This window comes from Podarcis tiliguerta (genome assembly GCF_965153285.1).
Source record: "Podarcis tiliguerta genome assembly, chromosome: 5".
NCBI classification, from domain to species: Eukaryota; Metazoa; Chordata; class Lepidosauria; order Squamata; family Lacertidae; genus Podarcis; species Podarcis tiliguerta.
Genome location: NC_139538.1, coordinates 5,660,950 through 5,676,438, shown reverse-complemented (window position 1 = coordinate 5,676,438; position 15,489 = coordinate 5,660,950). Strand labels below are relative to the sequence as shown.

General features: G+C 48.7%; 1 protein-coding gene across 3 annotated transcripts in view; it reads right to left on the bottom strand.

Moving 5' to 3' along the window:
- DVL3 (dishevelled segment polarity protein 3) overlaps positions 1–15,489 on the bottom strand; it is a 53,735-nt gene that overhangs the window by 7,605 nt on the left and 30,641 nt on the right. For 2 of the 3 annotated variants that reach the window (XM_083442106.1, XM_083442105.1), the window contains exons 3-12: positions 12,919–13,040; positions 11,171–11,277; positions 10,343–10,478; positions 8,954–9,047; positions 8,689–8,758; positions 6,787–6,926; positions 4,239–4,315; positions 3,486–3,553; positions 2,258–2,407; positions 344–475 (exon numbers count right to left, since the gene is read on the bottom strand). In XM_083442106.1, the coding sequence (XP_083298232.1) occupies positions 344–475; positions 2,258–2,407; positions 3,486–3,553; positions 4,239–4,315; positions 6,787–6,926; positions 8,689–8,758; positions 8,954–9,047; positions 10,343–10,478; positions 11,171–11,277; positions 12,919–13,040 (1,096 nt within the window). Of the gene's footprint in view, positions 1–343; positions 476–2,257; positions 2,408–2,522; positions 2,574–3,485; positions 3,554–4,238; positions 4,316–6,786; positions 6,927–8,688; positions 8,759–8,953; positions 9,048–10,342; positions 10,479–11,170; positions 11,278–12,918; positions 13,041–15,489 lie in introns of all 3 variants that reach the window. The other variant, XM_083442104.1, reaches the window with a different exon arrangement.

Genomic DNA, 15,489 nt, shown 5'->3' with positions numbered 1-15,489 from the left:
GACCCATCTTACAGGACACATAAAACACTTAAGTGCACTGTGTAAATGCTAAGTATCCTCTTTGTTCTGCTGATCTTGAGGGCTAGAGAGTGAAAGCTGAGACTCTAAGGAATCCAATTCTGCAGCAGATGCCATGTATAATCCTGTTTTTAAGAGACACTTCTCTTGCAAACAGGTTAGTATGTTTTCCCTCTGATACACATCTAACCTGTCCTCCTTATGAAGCTCCCATCGCTTATCTCAAATAGGGGCTTGGGACCGTTATCTGCTTGGGAGAGGCAAACAGCAAGTGGTTCTCCCGTGGCCCTTCACCCATTTGCCCTATGGAGGGCCTGCGTCTTACCAATGAAGGCATTGGGGATGGTGATCTTCAGCCACATGCGGTCGCGCACCTCCAAGCCCGACTCTGGCGAAGCCATGGCTTTGACAATCGTGGCCATGTCGCTGTGGATGGACAGGTGAAAGTCATCGAGACCTGCGGGTCGGACGGAGGGAAGGGAGGCAGAGATGAGAGGGGATGGAAAGGCAGAGGAGCACATGAAGGTGCCACACACAGGAGGGTAGGGCAAGGGAACAATACATCACAGGCACACCCTAAGCTTCTGCAATCCTTCTTGGGTCAGGATTCTCCCTAAGAACCACTGAAGGTGCAAAAAAAGACAACAGCAGGCCTCATACTTAGCTGTTCTTTGCCTTTTTCCTAGAAACAGTCAACTGCAGTCTTACCACAATGCCCTGAGCACACGCAGCCCAAGCAGGACAAATGGCCAGTGGTTTAATCCCTTACTGACAAAGCACAAACTTACAGTTGCCCCAGAGGTGCACTAAACACACACACACACACTTCTGGTGACTAGGCAGCCAGCGCACCTCCCCGGGTTTATGCTCCGAGCTGGACTGCTGGCGCAATGGGTGGCCGCCCCAAACTTAAGTACCCTCATCTGACAGCCTGTGAGTCCTTCGACACGGAAGTTGTAGCTGTGCCTGCCTCTTCAAGCTGCCCCTAGTCCTGGGAGACAGTGGGGAGGGTATTCAGACACCACATCTCCCTCCTCTCCTAGCACATCCTGTCCTTCCTCCCCCATCTCTGGCTGCTGCCTCGCAGGAGGCACAAAACCCCATAAATCATGACCCTCTTCCCCCAGGTCAGCTTCCGGCCTGCTACACCTTCCATCTGCTCTGCAGAGCCCTGCCAGTCCCTGGCACGCAACCTCCATTACTACCCAGACTGTTTTATCCTTCAACAACAGCTTTTTTAAGAAAGCTCAGAGCAGCTTAAACACCTGATCAGGTACACATCTGCTTAGTTTCAGTAACGCTGCAGCACCAGGCCTTGCCAGTCTTTTCAACGGGCCAACTTCATAGCCTCTGGCCAAAACCCACTCAGAGGCCAGCTGTCCCAAACGCACCTCTTTGCTGCACAATTCCTAACACATCCACCTTTCCTCTCTTGAGCTCCCTTTTGGAAGAGAGGGTAAGTTCTCCTGTGCTCAGCATCACATCTTCCAACTTCCTCACCATTTGCCTAACAGGAAGCCAGCACTGCGTCCACCTGAATAACCCATGTTCCCTGAAGTTGTTCTGGGACTGTTCAGGGTTTTCAGCTGGCGACTGCTTAACTTCAATCCATTTACAAGCGACTCTGCAGTGTTTAAGCCCCAAACATAGCCATTTATCTCAAGCAATTAAGTCAACGCTGCTTCGCTGAGAAGGATATTGCTCCACCAGAAAAATCGCTGCACACTGGTACTTGTTTATGTGATGTCTTTTGTTATTTTTATTTTCACCGTGTAAGTCGCTTTGAGGCATGGATGTAAAAATGCTACCAATACATACAATAAATAAAAATAGATGGCCTGTAAAGTTCTCAGGGTTCTCCTCCCTCCTTTTTGCAACCCTCTTGATTCTCCCACCGAACACAAACAAACAGGAACTGCTCATTATCCTAGAAGAAGCAACTAAGTGAAGAAATCTGTGGCCTTCTGTTTCACCTAGCCTCACAGAGGTCCCTCATCCTGCTCATCCTCCAATCTTTGGTTTAAAATATTTAGCTTCTAAAAGCATCCCTGTTGCTTTAGCAAAAGATGGAGCAAACACCTCTTTCCATGCAGCTCAAGATCTATTGAGGGAAACCATCCTCTTTCCAAGCCTCAAATCTGGGTTTTGCCCCTGTGCATGTATTGCTCCTATCAGGTTACGGCGTGCAGGTGACCAGAAGCCGAGCAGGGGTGGGGGACACACAGGCACGAGGACTTACGTTCGGTTTCTGGGATGGAGCTGGTGATGGAGGAGCTGGTGGAAGTGATTGTGCTCATGGATGGGCTCATACCGTACGCTGGGTAGGTGCCGGTCATCGCTGCGGTGTGGGAAACCCAGGCTGCTGGGTCAATGGGCCTGATGGGCTCACCTAAAGGGAACACACAGGGCGCGTGAGGAGGGCCCTCCTCAAGAGTCATCCCCTCTCGCCAAACCTGCCACCTCGGAGCAAACCCTGTCCTCCCCCAGCGTCAGCCGGGACTCACCCGGATCGGAGCATGGAGAGTCTGGCCCAGCCCAGATCCGCTGGGGAGCAACTGGGGGAGAAAGAAGAAAGGGAGGATCAACATGAGGGGTGCGGGGGGGGGAGCTCCTCCTAGGCAGAGCCAGGCAGGGGGCAGGGGGGCGGTATGCGGGGCATGGGCTGCATGCAGGGAATTGGCCTGCTAACTTGGTAGCTTGTCTTGGGTGTGATGTGGAATAGGGGACTGATTAGGCATGGGGTGATGGAGAGGGGAGGGAGAGAGGCAGATAGAGAGAGCGCAGCACAGAGGGCCAGAAAAAAGGGTTCGAAACCTCCATCGCACCCTTAGGGCCGATTTATACATTCAACAGAAAGAAGCAGTCAGGTGTTTCCAAGATAGCCAGATGGGTTGTGTATAAGTAATACATCATCAGCATCATTATTATTATTATTGATGCAGGTGAGGGATCACGCCTACAAAATATTTATTTGTTGTTACATTTTTATGCCACCTTTCTCCAAGGTACTCAAGGTGGCAAACATGCTTCTCCCCCCCCCCCCCCGTTTTGCCCTCCCAACAACCATGTGCTGTAAGTTAGGCTGAGACACAGTGTGACTGGCACCCCAGGTCTCCCAGGGTGCTTCATGGCTGAGTGGGGATTTGAACCCCGGCCCCGCAAATCCCAGTCCAGCACTCTAACCGCTAGACCACACTGGGTCTCACGTATGTAAAATCTCCCTGTGTGTAGTAAAACTAGCAGGGTGAAGGGCCTAGCTTTCTCTCCCATACGCTGTTTTTCTGGGTACAAGGAGCCCCCACTCCGTCCCAGTAAAGGAGCATTCAAACATGCAACTCCCTTGGCCGCTTGCATCCTGCAACAAGGCAATATTGGGGTGGGGCACGTTATTAACTGTTGGTTCTATAGAACACCAGTCCTCATGCACACTACTAAGCAAACCAAGAAATGAAGCAAAAACCACTTACTCCTGGGTAGCGAGAAGCAGCCCCTGGGGCTGGGATCCCAGCACTTGGCAACAGTCAGAGTGATGGGCCTGGAAGAGAAACATAATGGCTGTCACTGCTACCAGATCTGGTCAGCTCAGTTCGCAGAAAAGCCACCCACATACACACATCTAGACATGCAGAAGAAACAAGAATAAATCTTCCCCTATAAACTGAGTGGGTGAGTTTTACATCCCTAAAGCTCAGTACTGGGGCATTATGATGGAACAAGACAGGGAAACATGTGAGAAGCTCTCACTTGCTTTGAACACTGGCCCCCTGACACTTTGTTTTCCTCTTTCTGCTATATCAAAGTAAATAACATAATATAATAGAAAGGGGAAAACAAAGCGTCAGGGGCCAGAAAGGCTGTCCTTTTGCCTAAACAGAATTCCACTGCCACCAAACCCAAATGCAGCAACTAGAATAGATGAAGGCTGGTGCCACTATCTTTGTCTTTTGCTCACACACAATGAACCTGTAAGCCTTGGGCTATCTTTCCTTGAAAATTTTTATTTTTGCTGATCTGCGGGACTTAACTGTCCTCTAGGCTCACTTGGAACAGTCAGCAGTCCAAGATGGCCACGGATCTTCTGCAGGGCACCAGGGGGCACTGCTAGAAACTGAGCGCCAGCCTTGCATTACCAGACGCCACCAAGCCCACACTCCCAAGAACAGTTGTAGGTTTGGAGAGTGAGCTGCCTTGGAGCTGCAGGGGGAGAAAAGGCTACCTACCCTGGCTTGTGCACAATCTCCCTCAGCACTCGCACAGCGTCGTCGTTGCTCATGTTTTCAAAATTGATATCATTTACCTGCAGAGAAAGATGAAAATGTAAGAGCCCCACAAAAGTGTATGGATCTTAAATGGACATGTGGAGATGCCCAACAGCAGTACTGGGATAGATCAGGGATCCCCAAACTAAGGCCTGCGGGCTGGATAAGGCCTAAGGGACTCATTTATCCAGCCCACAGCGACCCCCACTGCTGCCGCCCGCTCTTACCGGCACTGCACTGCGCGGCTGCCCACTTCCGAAGCACTGGAAATAGTTTGTGCACATGTGCAAGCGTTATTTGCGCATGTGCAAGTTATTTCCAGTGCACATCCAGGTCAGAGGAGGCCCGTGCACATGTGCACAAGCTATTTACGATGCTCCTCTGACCCGGAAGTGCGCGGGAAATAGCGTGTGTGCACACACATATGGGCACGCGCTCCCCCGCCCTCCAGCCCACTGCACGATTGGCGCTGGAGACACCACCCCGAGGTGCAGTAAGTCTGCTGACCCCTGGGATAGATGGCTCAATCTGGTCGCCATCAGGTAGAAGTATTTCCCAGCCCCACCACCTTTTCTAGGAGAGGGCAGTGGCTGCTCCACATCAGATAGGCTTCTAAGAAACTGATTGCCTTGACCCTTTCCAGTCTGGGTTCAGTCCTGTGCTTCAGGCTGAAACAGCCTTGGTTCCCCTGACTGAGGACCTGTATCAGGAGCACGACAGCAGGAGTGTGACTGTTGCTTCTCCTTATCTCTTGGTGGCTTTAGATGCCATTGACCAAGGCATCTTCCTGGACCAGCTCCGTGGGTTAGGAAGCCTACAGTGATCTGGCGGTTCCACTACTACCTGCAGGGCCAGTTTCAGAAGGGAGCTATTGCTCAACCTTGTGGCACACTTTGTGCTGCGGGGATTTGCAAGGTTCCATTGTATTCCTCGTGCTATTTAGCATCATGGAGCAAAGTGGCACCCAGCCATGTTTCTCCTTCCCATCTGAATCAGGTGAGGCTTTACACGTCTTGGAACAACACCTAAACACAGTGGTGGACTGGAGGAGGGTCACAAAACTGAAACCAAACTAGACAGAGGAGCTGTGCACGGGCTGTTATCAGATCTGAGAAGTAGATTGCTGGCCTGTTCCAAGTGGGGTTGCCCTTTCCTTGGACAATGAGATGGCTAGCATGGAGCACCTTCTGTCAGCTATGGCTGGTTCATCAGGTAAAGCAGTTCCTGATTACAGTGACCAATGAAGTGGTGACTTCCCAGCTGGACTATTATAATGTGCTGGGGGGGAGGTGCTACCCTTGATGAAGATCCAGAAGCTGCAGCGAGTGCAGAATGTGACAGCTAGGCTTCTAAGTGGCTTAACCCATTGGGGGCATGGAACGCCTACCCTGAAAGATTTCCATTTGCTCAGAATATGCTGTTTGGGCAAAATTCAAGGGGCTAGGGGTGATTTATGAAGCCCTGCAGAACATGGGGCCTAAATACTTGAAAAATCTGCCCATATATATGAAACTGCCTCTGCATTAAGATCAGCAGGGCAGACTTTCCCGGCTGTGCTGCAGGCATTTGAGATCTGCTATGCAGTTATCTCAGTGGTGGTCCCCTGGTGCCAATTCCTCTGAGACAGAAAACTCTCTATCTGAAACAGAATTCACTTAGCAGTTTCTGCCACCACCTGAAGACCTATTTTTCACCCAAGCATTTGTGGGGTATGGTTGCGTTGATATATTATCGGCTCTAGTGTTTGTACTGCGGAATACTCATTGCTTTTTTGTTCTCTGCCCTGGGGCTCCTTGTCAGTGAAGGGCTGACTAAAGAGGTTTTAAACAAATGCTATGGACTGTGCTTTGGGCTTGTACATGCAAAGTGTGTGCTCTGCCCCCCACCTATGGCCTCTTTCCCGGATCTGACGGTTCTTGCCTAGTAACAGGCAGGTTTTAAACTCTCAAAGCCTTAGGTACACAGCCCAGGGGGTTTATCATGGCCCCAGGGTTCCCTTGAGATAAGAACCACATCATTTACACAAACAAGACATTCCAAATCAGCCATCCTGATTTTATCTCTGTCCTGGGTCTCTACGGAGATGTGAACTCCACCTTCCACAGATAGCAAGTACACTCTCTGGTATAGAATCACAGAATTATAGAGTTGGAAGGGACCAGGAGGATCATCTAAGCCCAACCCCCTTTTGCCCAATGTGTGACTTGAACCCACAACCCTGAGATTAAAAGTCTCATGCTCTGCCAACCGAGCCATAAGTCAAATCCCTGTAGTGATCACAGGATAACAGAATCTGTAGAAAGAGGCCTGGTTCTCACGTCATGCTCAGCCAAACCCTAGGCTCACTGTTCAACTGTGTGGGCTCCTGGACAGAAACCTGCAGCTGCTTTGCTCCTCCCCAGCCCTTTGCGCGTCGCATCGCATTGAGCTTCGCGTATTGTGAGTATAGCATGAAACCAAGGCCTCTTGGACATTTTGCTCTCAACGTTTTAAAAAAATTAAAAAGCACCTGCAGCAGCATGTCTCCGGGCTCAATTCTTCCATCGGCTGCCACAGCCCCTCCCTTCATGATGGAGCCAATGTAGATGCCGCCGTCACCACGCTCGTTGCTCTGCCCGACGATGGAGATGCCCAGGAAGTTGTACTTCTCTGTACAAACATAGAATCATAGAGTTGGAAGGGACCCGAAGGGGAGGTATTTGTGCCGTCAGAACAGCACACAACCAATGGACAGCATTTCATTAATCCAATCAGGCCATTAACCAGCTACAAGGAATGCCTGTTAGGTATTTTTAAACAACAGAAAATGGAGACAGGCTGAAAATGTTTTTTTTAGGGGGGGGGGATTGGATGACCAAATCTAAATCATCTTGTTTTATTGGTAAGCAAAAAAGGAAACTGCTTTTTTAAAAAAAGAAAAAAGGGGGGAAAGGAGGGGAACACACAGAGATCGGCATTACCTGTGTGGTAGCACATACTAGAGACAGTGGACAAATGGAAAACGATATAAACATGTAGCACTTAGCAAAAAATAAATAAATGGCACAGGTCATTTAGCATTACATTATGAAATAACATTTTGTCTATGGTAGAAGAAATCCAGTACAGTGGTACCTCGGAAGTCAAATGAAATCCATTCTAGAAGTCTATTCGACTTCCAAAACGTTCAGAAACCAAGGCGCAGCTTGAAATTGGCTACAGGAAGCTCCTGCGGCCAATTGGAAGCTGCGTCGGACGTTTGGGTTCCAAAGAACGTTCGCAAACTGGAACACTCACTTCCGGGTTTGCAGCATTCAGGAGCCAAAAACGTTCGACTTGCAAGGTGTTTGGGATCCAAAGCACGACTGTAGTTTGCTCTTCAGCAATTAGGCCTGAGATAGGGATGTCTGACCTGAGGCACAATATTTTGAGGAGGACTAACACAACCTGCATTGTATTCAGTAGAGAAAATTGGACCCTTTGGAAGGGGGGTGAGCACGATAATTGCCCCAGCAATTACACTACACTACAAATAAAACGTTCTAGGACAGGAGTCCGCAACCTAAGGCCCATGGGCCACAAGCAACCCACGGGGGTTGTTTAACCGGCCCCCAAGCCGCCCCCAAACTGAGCCGCCCACTGCGCTAAACTGGCGCAGCGCAGCGTGGGGACTCGCTTCCGTGGTGCCGGAAATCGCGTCTGCACAGACGCCGGAAATCGCAGGCACGCGCACCCGCAATCCAGCCAACAGAGGGATGTCCGCTGGAGTGAACCGGCCCAGGCGAGGTAAACCTTGCCAACCCATTCCAGGAGGAATGGAGCAAAAACACTTCAGCAGCATACACCAGCACACTGCATGTTCACATTAAGCTATGGTTTGTTTTTAACTACGGTTTGGAGCAGTGAATGAACTCCACCACAGTGACAGTATTTATTCTAAATTATATAATTTTTTCTATTGCATGGATTACTCTGATATTTCTCTCTCTTTTATATAAAAAGGTGGGGACAACTACTTGCAACAGCATAGATCTGCTTTTATTTAATAATGATAAAATAACATTCCTATGTTGGGAAGTGATAACACTAATGTAATACACGTAAGATTACTATAAACAGGGATTTAAAAAAAGAAATTTATACGCGTCCCTGATCATGTGAACCACTTTGCCACAGAAGGAGGTGCACAGGGAATTTGTGGAATTCCATCTGGAGAGGGATGGGGATCAGTGAGCAATGCTCAGAAAGTAAAGAAATCTTGCTTTGATTATTTTGACGCATGATTCACCTGATTGTTGGATTGTAAAACCTCTAAAGACCCTTCCTTTCTGACCTCCAGCTTTATGCAAAATATCCGTTTGCCCACTTCCTTCCCGCCATCCCAGTCTGGGTTATGTGGGCCAAATGGCTTCAAGCAACTACCTGTACTCACCCATGTTGAGGGTAACTGTGATAATGTTCAACGACATGGTAGAATCTGTGATGCTGCTGAAGGATGAGGACTACAACAGAAAGGAAGAGGATGAGACCCAAAACGTAACCTACATGCCACTTACAAGACCTGTGGAGAGGGTGGGGTAACAATGCCCTCAGAGGTTCTCTCCCTTTTTTCCTTAATTTTTAAATTGTGCCCAACCACTCGTGAGGTCACTTGCAGCACTTCCCCTACTCCCAGACACCCTCCCCAGGCACCTCACCCGTTCAATGCGTGGCACTTTCTGCTTCCGCCTGCGTCGCTTGTGCCTTCTCATCAGCCGGGAGGCGCTACTCTGCTCTGTTGAGCTGCTGAACCTACAGTTATGGAGGCAAAGGCAAGGCTCACAAGCTGGCCACTAGGAAAACCACAGAAAAAGGGAGCAAGGAGGCAAACCACCCCCCACCCCCCCGGGTAACTAGGAACATAATTAGAAGATATCAGGGAGCCACCTTGGCCAATCCCTTGCACAAGAGAGCACCTCCTCTTCCATCCATTTCTTGTCCCCAAGCACACACAAAAACAAAGCAGCAAATGAACAGACACACCACAAAAATGTCTTCCAAGAGATTAGAACAGGCTAGGCCACATGCTGCAGAGGCACTCTGTACCAGGCTTTGCCAACATGTTGCCCTTCAGATTTGGACCACAACTCCCATCAGCCTCCGCAAGCACAGCTGTGGCTGATGGAAGTTGTCATTCAAAACACCTGGGGGCCACCAGTTCAGCAAAGACTAATTTACACTGTGGAAGAAATATGACTCCATGGGGAACCTGGCGAACAATTAAAAAGTTTCATTTATTGCTTCTTGCATAAAGCAGGGAGGGGGAGCCTGTGTTGTTGGACTACAACTCCCATCTTCCGTGACCACTGGCTGGGGCAGACAGGCGTTGGGAGTCCCAACAACATCTGGACCATACGTATCCCGTTCCTGGTGTTAAGGGAACTGGGGAGGAACTGGAATACACACTGTCCTCCTTGGAACATGTTTGGTGGGCGACTTTCTAACAAAAGCCGGTGGTGAACAAAACATACCTACAGAGTATTTTGGGGGCAGGGGAGGTGTTCACATCACTCAACCGTCTGTTTCTGGTTGCAGCTGTTCCTAACTGTGGCAGAACAATGTTCAGGACAGAGGGACAACTTCCTAAATCAGCTTGGCAATGTGAGCAATTGGAAGATGAAAGATATCCTGCACTCAGTCTACCAAACTCCGGGCTAATACTGATGCTATGGTTGTTCTTTAGAAGAAAAACGATGCACAGGCAAATACTGCAGTGTGTGCAAATAAGACAAGCACAGTTGAACAAAGTGCCTCCTACATGTACAGTCAAGAGAGTCAGGGTCAGGTCCCTGGCAAGTCCACACATTTTTGCAAACCCTGGCTGACTGCCACAATGTGAAGAAAGGCCAAATCTCTGGAACTCAAATCAGTTCTTTGCTTCCGCAACTGTTCCAGGGAGACTAGAATCTGGAGGAAGAAATGACGGGGGCGAGTCAAGGGAGAAGCGTTAGATTGGAAAGAGGAACTGAGGAGTTTTTATTTGGGATCCTTCACCAGACTCCAGTCATAGCAGGTCATTTTCTCCCAAGCCATGAATATCCCTTTACCTGCTTGTAGAATCATCTTCATCTGAGTCGAAGAAGCTGGTGGTTTCAAGTTCACTGCTCATGAGGGTGGAGGAGCTTTCATAGCCCCCTAGTTCCCGACGCCGTTCTGCCTTGGCTGTCCCGTTCACCCTGGGGGCTGGAGTAAAAGGAGGAGAGGGTCAACGGCCATGGGGAGCAATTCAGAAGAGAGCCAAACAAATATATATCCCACCTGGGAAAGGATCGTCAGTTGCCTTTCTAGCAATGGGGAAGCGAAAATATAAGGGGGCCTACAAATAATGGTGCCTTCATAACACACTGTGCAAACTAGGAAATCCTACAGAACAACAACCCTGAAGGAGGTTGACAGGGTTGAGTGGGAGAGGGTTATATCAACATAGCATCCCTCGTTGGCAAACTCTTTCCATTGGCAGAAAACTAAAAATCTGAACCCAGTTTTCACGTTGTGAGAAGGAGCAGTATGGGAAGGGGAAGGCCTTCCTGAGTCCCAAGCAATCTTTGAGCAGGCTTCCTCTCCCCACAACTTGTCAGATCATTTTTTTCTTCTCTGTTTTAAAGTCTGCCCATTTGGTCAGATGGGCAGCTGGGTCCATGGAGGAGCCAGGCCCATAGTGGGTACAGGACTGCTGGGGCCCTGAATTGCAAGGGAATTTCAAAAATTGTTGGCTTGGGATGGCAGCAGAGAAGGTGGACCTCCCAAGGCCCCAAGGATGGGGAAGAACCTGACCCAGCAGCAGAGTCAAGGGCACAGCCTGCAGAGCAGACTTTGATAGAGGTGGGGTGGGGACTACTACTATAGCCAGTTGAACTCCAGGAAATAAACTTCACCATGTTCAGGTCCATCTTTCCTGCGTGGCCTTTCCCTCTGTATCGATACCACTGAGTCAGTCTCCGTCTCATTATCCAGGTTCTCTCGACTTCCTCCAGTATTGGGGCTGCAGAGTGAAAAAAAACAAAAAACACACATATAGTAGAAAACTCTGCACAGAAGCACCTCCTCCAAATTTGCTCACAGAAGTGTGAGGCTTAAAAGAAAAGGCTGAGGGCAGAACTTAAAACATGCAGAAGGTGTGCTGTGCAATCCTTTCTCGACTGAACCATGTCAGATGGCAGGATGGGGGCCTGAATATTTGCCATTCCCTGTATGATCATTATTTTTTTAAAAAAACAAATGCACACTCTTCTTTCTATATGTAAAAAATCCTAGCATATCAAAGAGAAATGTGATCAGGCTTCTTCTTCCTGCTAGTTTCACATGTGCCAGGAAAACATCTAAACACATGGCTCCTTGAAGTAGTACACTCCAGAAAAGGCTTCACTAGATACTTTTTCTGGTCAGGGGCGGACGCCAGCAGTTTTCTGGAGTGCCAACGCTCCCAGTGTGCTCAGGCTGCACCTACAGACCTTACATGATGCTGCCAAGAATCCCACTTGCTCCCCACACCCCAGAATACTTCAACAGCTTCACGGGCATCTAATTAAGCAATTGCACACAGATTCCTCAACAGTTTCCCATAATTTATACTGCTTTCAGCATCTTACATACAGAATCTGCAATATATCTATGTTTAACAAAACCAACTTGATCTGCATGGATTATACCAGGCAACATATTTGCCAATCTATTAGCTAAAATACCAGTAAATATTTTAGCACCCTGCCCAATGAGTGAAATGGGCCTATATGATTCTGAAGCCTCTGAATCTTTACCTGGCTTCACTATTACCACTATTCTAGACTCTTTCCAGGATCCTGGGACCATCGTTCCTGTTAAAATGCTGTCAAACAACCTGCCCATGTGTGTGGGGGGGGGATCGAGGTTTCTGAATTTTTAAAATAAAAGTTACCTGTCAGACCGTCAGAACGCTTCAACAAGGACACAAGAAAGAAACACTCCCCAGCTGCACCAACCTCACATACTCCATCAATAATACAATTGTTTTCTGGTAGTAGGAGTGCTGTGAGGGGCAACTGCAAATGTGCCCCTATTCCTCTAGGGTAGCTCTGAGGCTTTTCCAATGTGAAGGTAGCCATGTACAGCAAAAGCAGTGTGTGAAGGCACCTTACCCCAAGGCCAAGCATCAATTCATCAGGCCTGCTACTGTTTACTCTGAGCAAGAGCAACTTTCCAAGGTCTTTCCGAGGTCAGGGTATTTCCCAGCAATCTGTGATCCTTTTCAGCAGGAGCTACTGGGGATTAACACTCAGCTATGGACACTCCTACATACGGCAGGGGTGGGTGTCAGAGCAGCGTCCATAAGCCACTGTGTCAAGTTTACGTGTCAAAAGAGGAAAGAAGCCCAGTAGGTTCAACAGTGGTCTCAGTTTCCTTTGCAGATCCCATGCTGAGAGCATTACAGGCACATGGCTGGGCATGAGGCCACCATGCTCAGGAATTGGGTCTCCCTAGTGTTAACTTTTATCCCTGCCGCTTGAAACAGGCAGAGACTAAGCTTCCCGTTCGCCAGAAGAGAATGGAACCTTGAACGCAGATTCTCCTGCAGAGAAACTACTCAACTTTCTCCCTGCTCAAGGTAAGGCTGCTCCTTAGACACATACACAGACACACAACTTACTGAAAAGAAGGAGGCCTGGAGTCTCCTATCCCTCCAGTACGCTCAATGGAGGGCGGCAGCTCCGGCTGATTGTCGGCGCAGACAGACCCGGCGTCCGAATGAGACCCCTCAGCAGACACCAGCTGAAAGGAGAAAACAAGCTCAAGGTAAGCCAGCCTAGGCAGATAAAAATATTCTTCCATTTGAAGGGTAGGTTCAAAGTATTGCAATATAACAAAGCAGCCTATTGGTCTAGTTACGTACATCTGTTTAGTGACACTATAAGAAATAAGGATGTCACTCTGAGGTTATGCAGCTGGGATGGGAGCCAAGATCTAACTTCTAACTGCAGGGATAAAGGGCAAACCACAGCACTTACAGAGGCACCTGCAAAAAGTGGCTTCAGAGGAAGACTAAAAATCAGCTTTGCAGACTAAAAATAATAATACTAACAAAGCTACAAAAGATGGGGAGGGGACACCCTAAGGTAAAAAAAGTAAAGCACCCCAGATAATTAAGTCCAGTCAAAGGCAACTATGGGGTTGCAGCACTCATCTTGCTTTCAGGCCAAGGGAGCCGGCATTTATCCACAGACAGCTTTCCGGGTCATGCAGCCAGCATGACTAAACCGCTTCTGGAGCAACGGGACACCACGACAGAAGCCAGAGCACACAGAAATGCCATTTACCTTCCCACCAGAGTGGTACCTATTTATCTACTTGCACTGGTGTGCTTTCAAATTGCTAGGTTGGCAGGAGCTAGGACAGAGCAAGGGGAGCTCACCCTGTCATGGGGATTTGAACTGCCGACCTTTCGATCAGCAAGCCCAAGAGGCTCAGTGGTTTACACCACAGCGCCACCCATGTGCCTAACAGTTTACTGACATTAATACAGAGATAGCCCACTGAGTATTTGATGTTCTTTAATTGTTGGTGCTGCTGCAACCATTTCCCCTGCATTAAGTACTTCCTAAATGTACTAAACCACCACTTAATAGTGACTCCCTTTTGCAAAAATCAATGCATATGTTTAAAGAAACCTGTGTAGAGAAGAAGGATGCGGGTGGCGCTATGGTTGGCGGTTCGAATTTCTGCGACGGGGTGAGCTCCCGTTGTTCAGTCCCAGCTCCTGCCTACCTAGCAGTTCAAAAGCACATCAAAGTGCAAGTAGATAAATAGGTACCGCTCCAGCTGAAAGGTAAACGGCGTTTCCGTGCGCTGCGTTGGTTCGCCAGAAGCAGCTTAGTCATGCTGGCCACATGACCCAAAAGCTGTCTGCAGACAAACGCCGGCTCCCTCGGCCTATATAGCGAGATGAGCGCCGCAACCCCAGAGTCGTCCACGACTGGACCTAACGGTCAGGGTACCTTTACCTTTATGTAGAGAAGAGCCTTGAGAGCCAACTTGGCAGCTACAGGAAGTTGGTGGATTCTTTCTCCCAGGAGCAACAGGCTGGGAATCCGTCTACCAACATGCCTGAAGACAGGATTCCTTGGATGAACAATCCTGCCTAATCCCTGGCCTCTTGAGCTGTCTGGACGGACTCTGGCTGAACTCCCCCACCCCATCTTCCTAAAATTAGAGTCACACTCCTGAAATAGCTCCTCAGTGTCTGGACCCAGCAACACACACACACCCTCACCCCACCCCACAGTCATGGGGGAGATGAGAGCAGGAGGCGACAGGCACAATGCACAAAGGAAGAGGCCACTCTTCACTCAAAGGGCCCAGCTGTCCTGCTAGGAAACAGATGGCATACAAAGCCAAAAGGCTGTGCCTTGAAATCTCAAAATTCTGGGCCCGGAATAAACCCTGCCAGTTAGGAAATCTGATTATTCTAATTGGATAATATTCAGGGGTTGCAGAAGGTGGGATCTTTTGCAATGATCCCTGGAAGGAAGATAGTGGGGGGAGGCGTGCCAGGACCTTGCCAAGAGACAGGTAAATAAATGCAGAGATCTCACACCTGGCTATTCAAAAGTCCTATAACTGTCTAGCACAGATTGTTAAAACAGTAATAGGTTTAGAGTATTTCCCGATTTGCAGGTAAATGGGCTAGAAGCTTCGTTTATTCTTCAAAATGAAGTTTTCAAGATTGTGTGCTAGAAGCCATATTTGTGGAATAATAATGACTATTCTGGTCCATGGGGTCACGAAGAGTTGGACACGACTAAACGACTAAACAACAACAATGACTATTCTAGGACTGAGTGCTACAAAGAATTGGTAATCTATATAGTTCAGCAGGATATTCTACAGCAAATAGCTGTTTCTGAGGTCATCTATTTCTAAAAGGGGGCAAGTTTTGCCCCTCACCTCTCCGCTGCCCCAACCTTCCCAGCTGCTGCTCTGTCAATGTCTCCCATGGCGACTGACTGCAGCCACTGACATCTATCAGAGGGGAGGGGGAAGGGGCTGAAGTGTCAGCTGCAACTAACTTTTGGTCGATTATATCTATGAGACTTGCTTCTTCCCAACCTCAGTTTCTGTTTCTGACTGCCCCTCAACTTTTATCCAAACAGAAACGCAGCTGATGCTGTGGAAATACGGTGTCTCTCCACCCCCTCCCAAATCCCAGGTAAGTGATAACTGA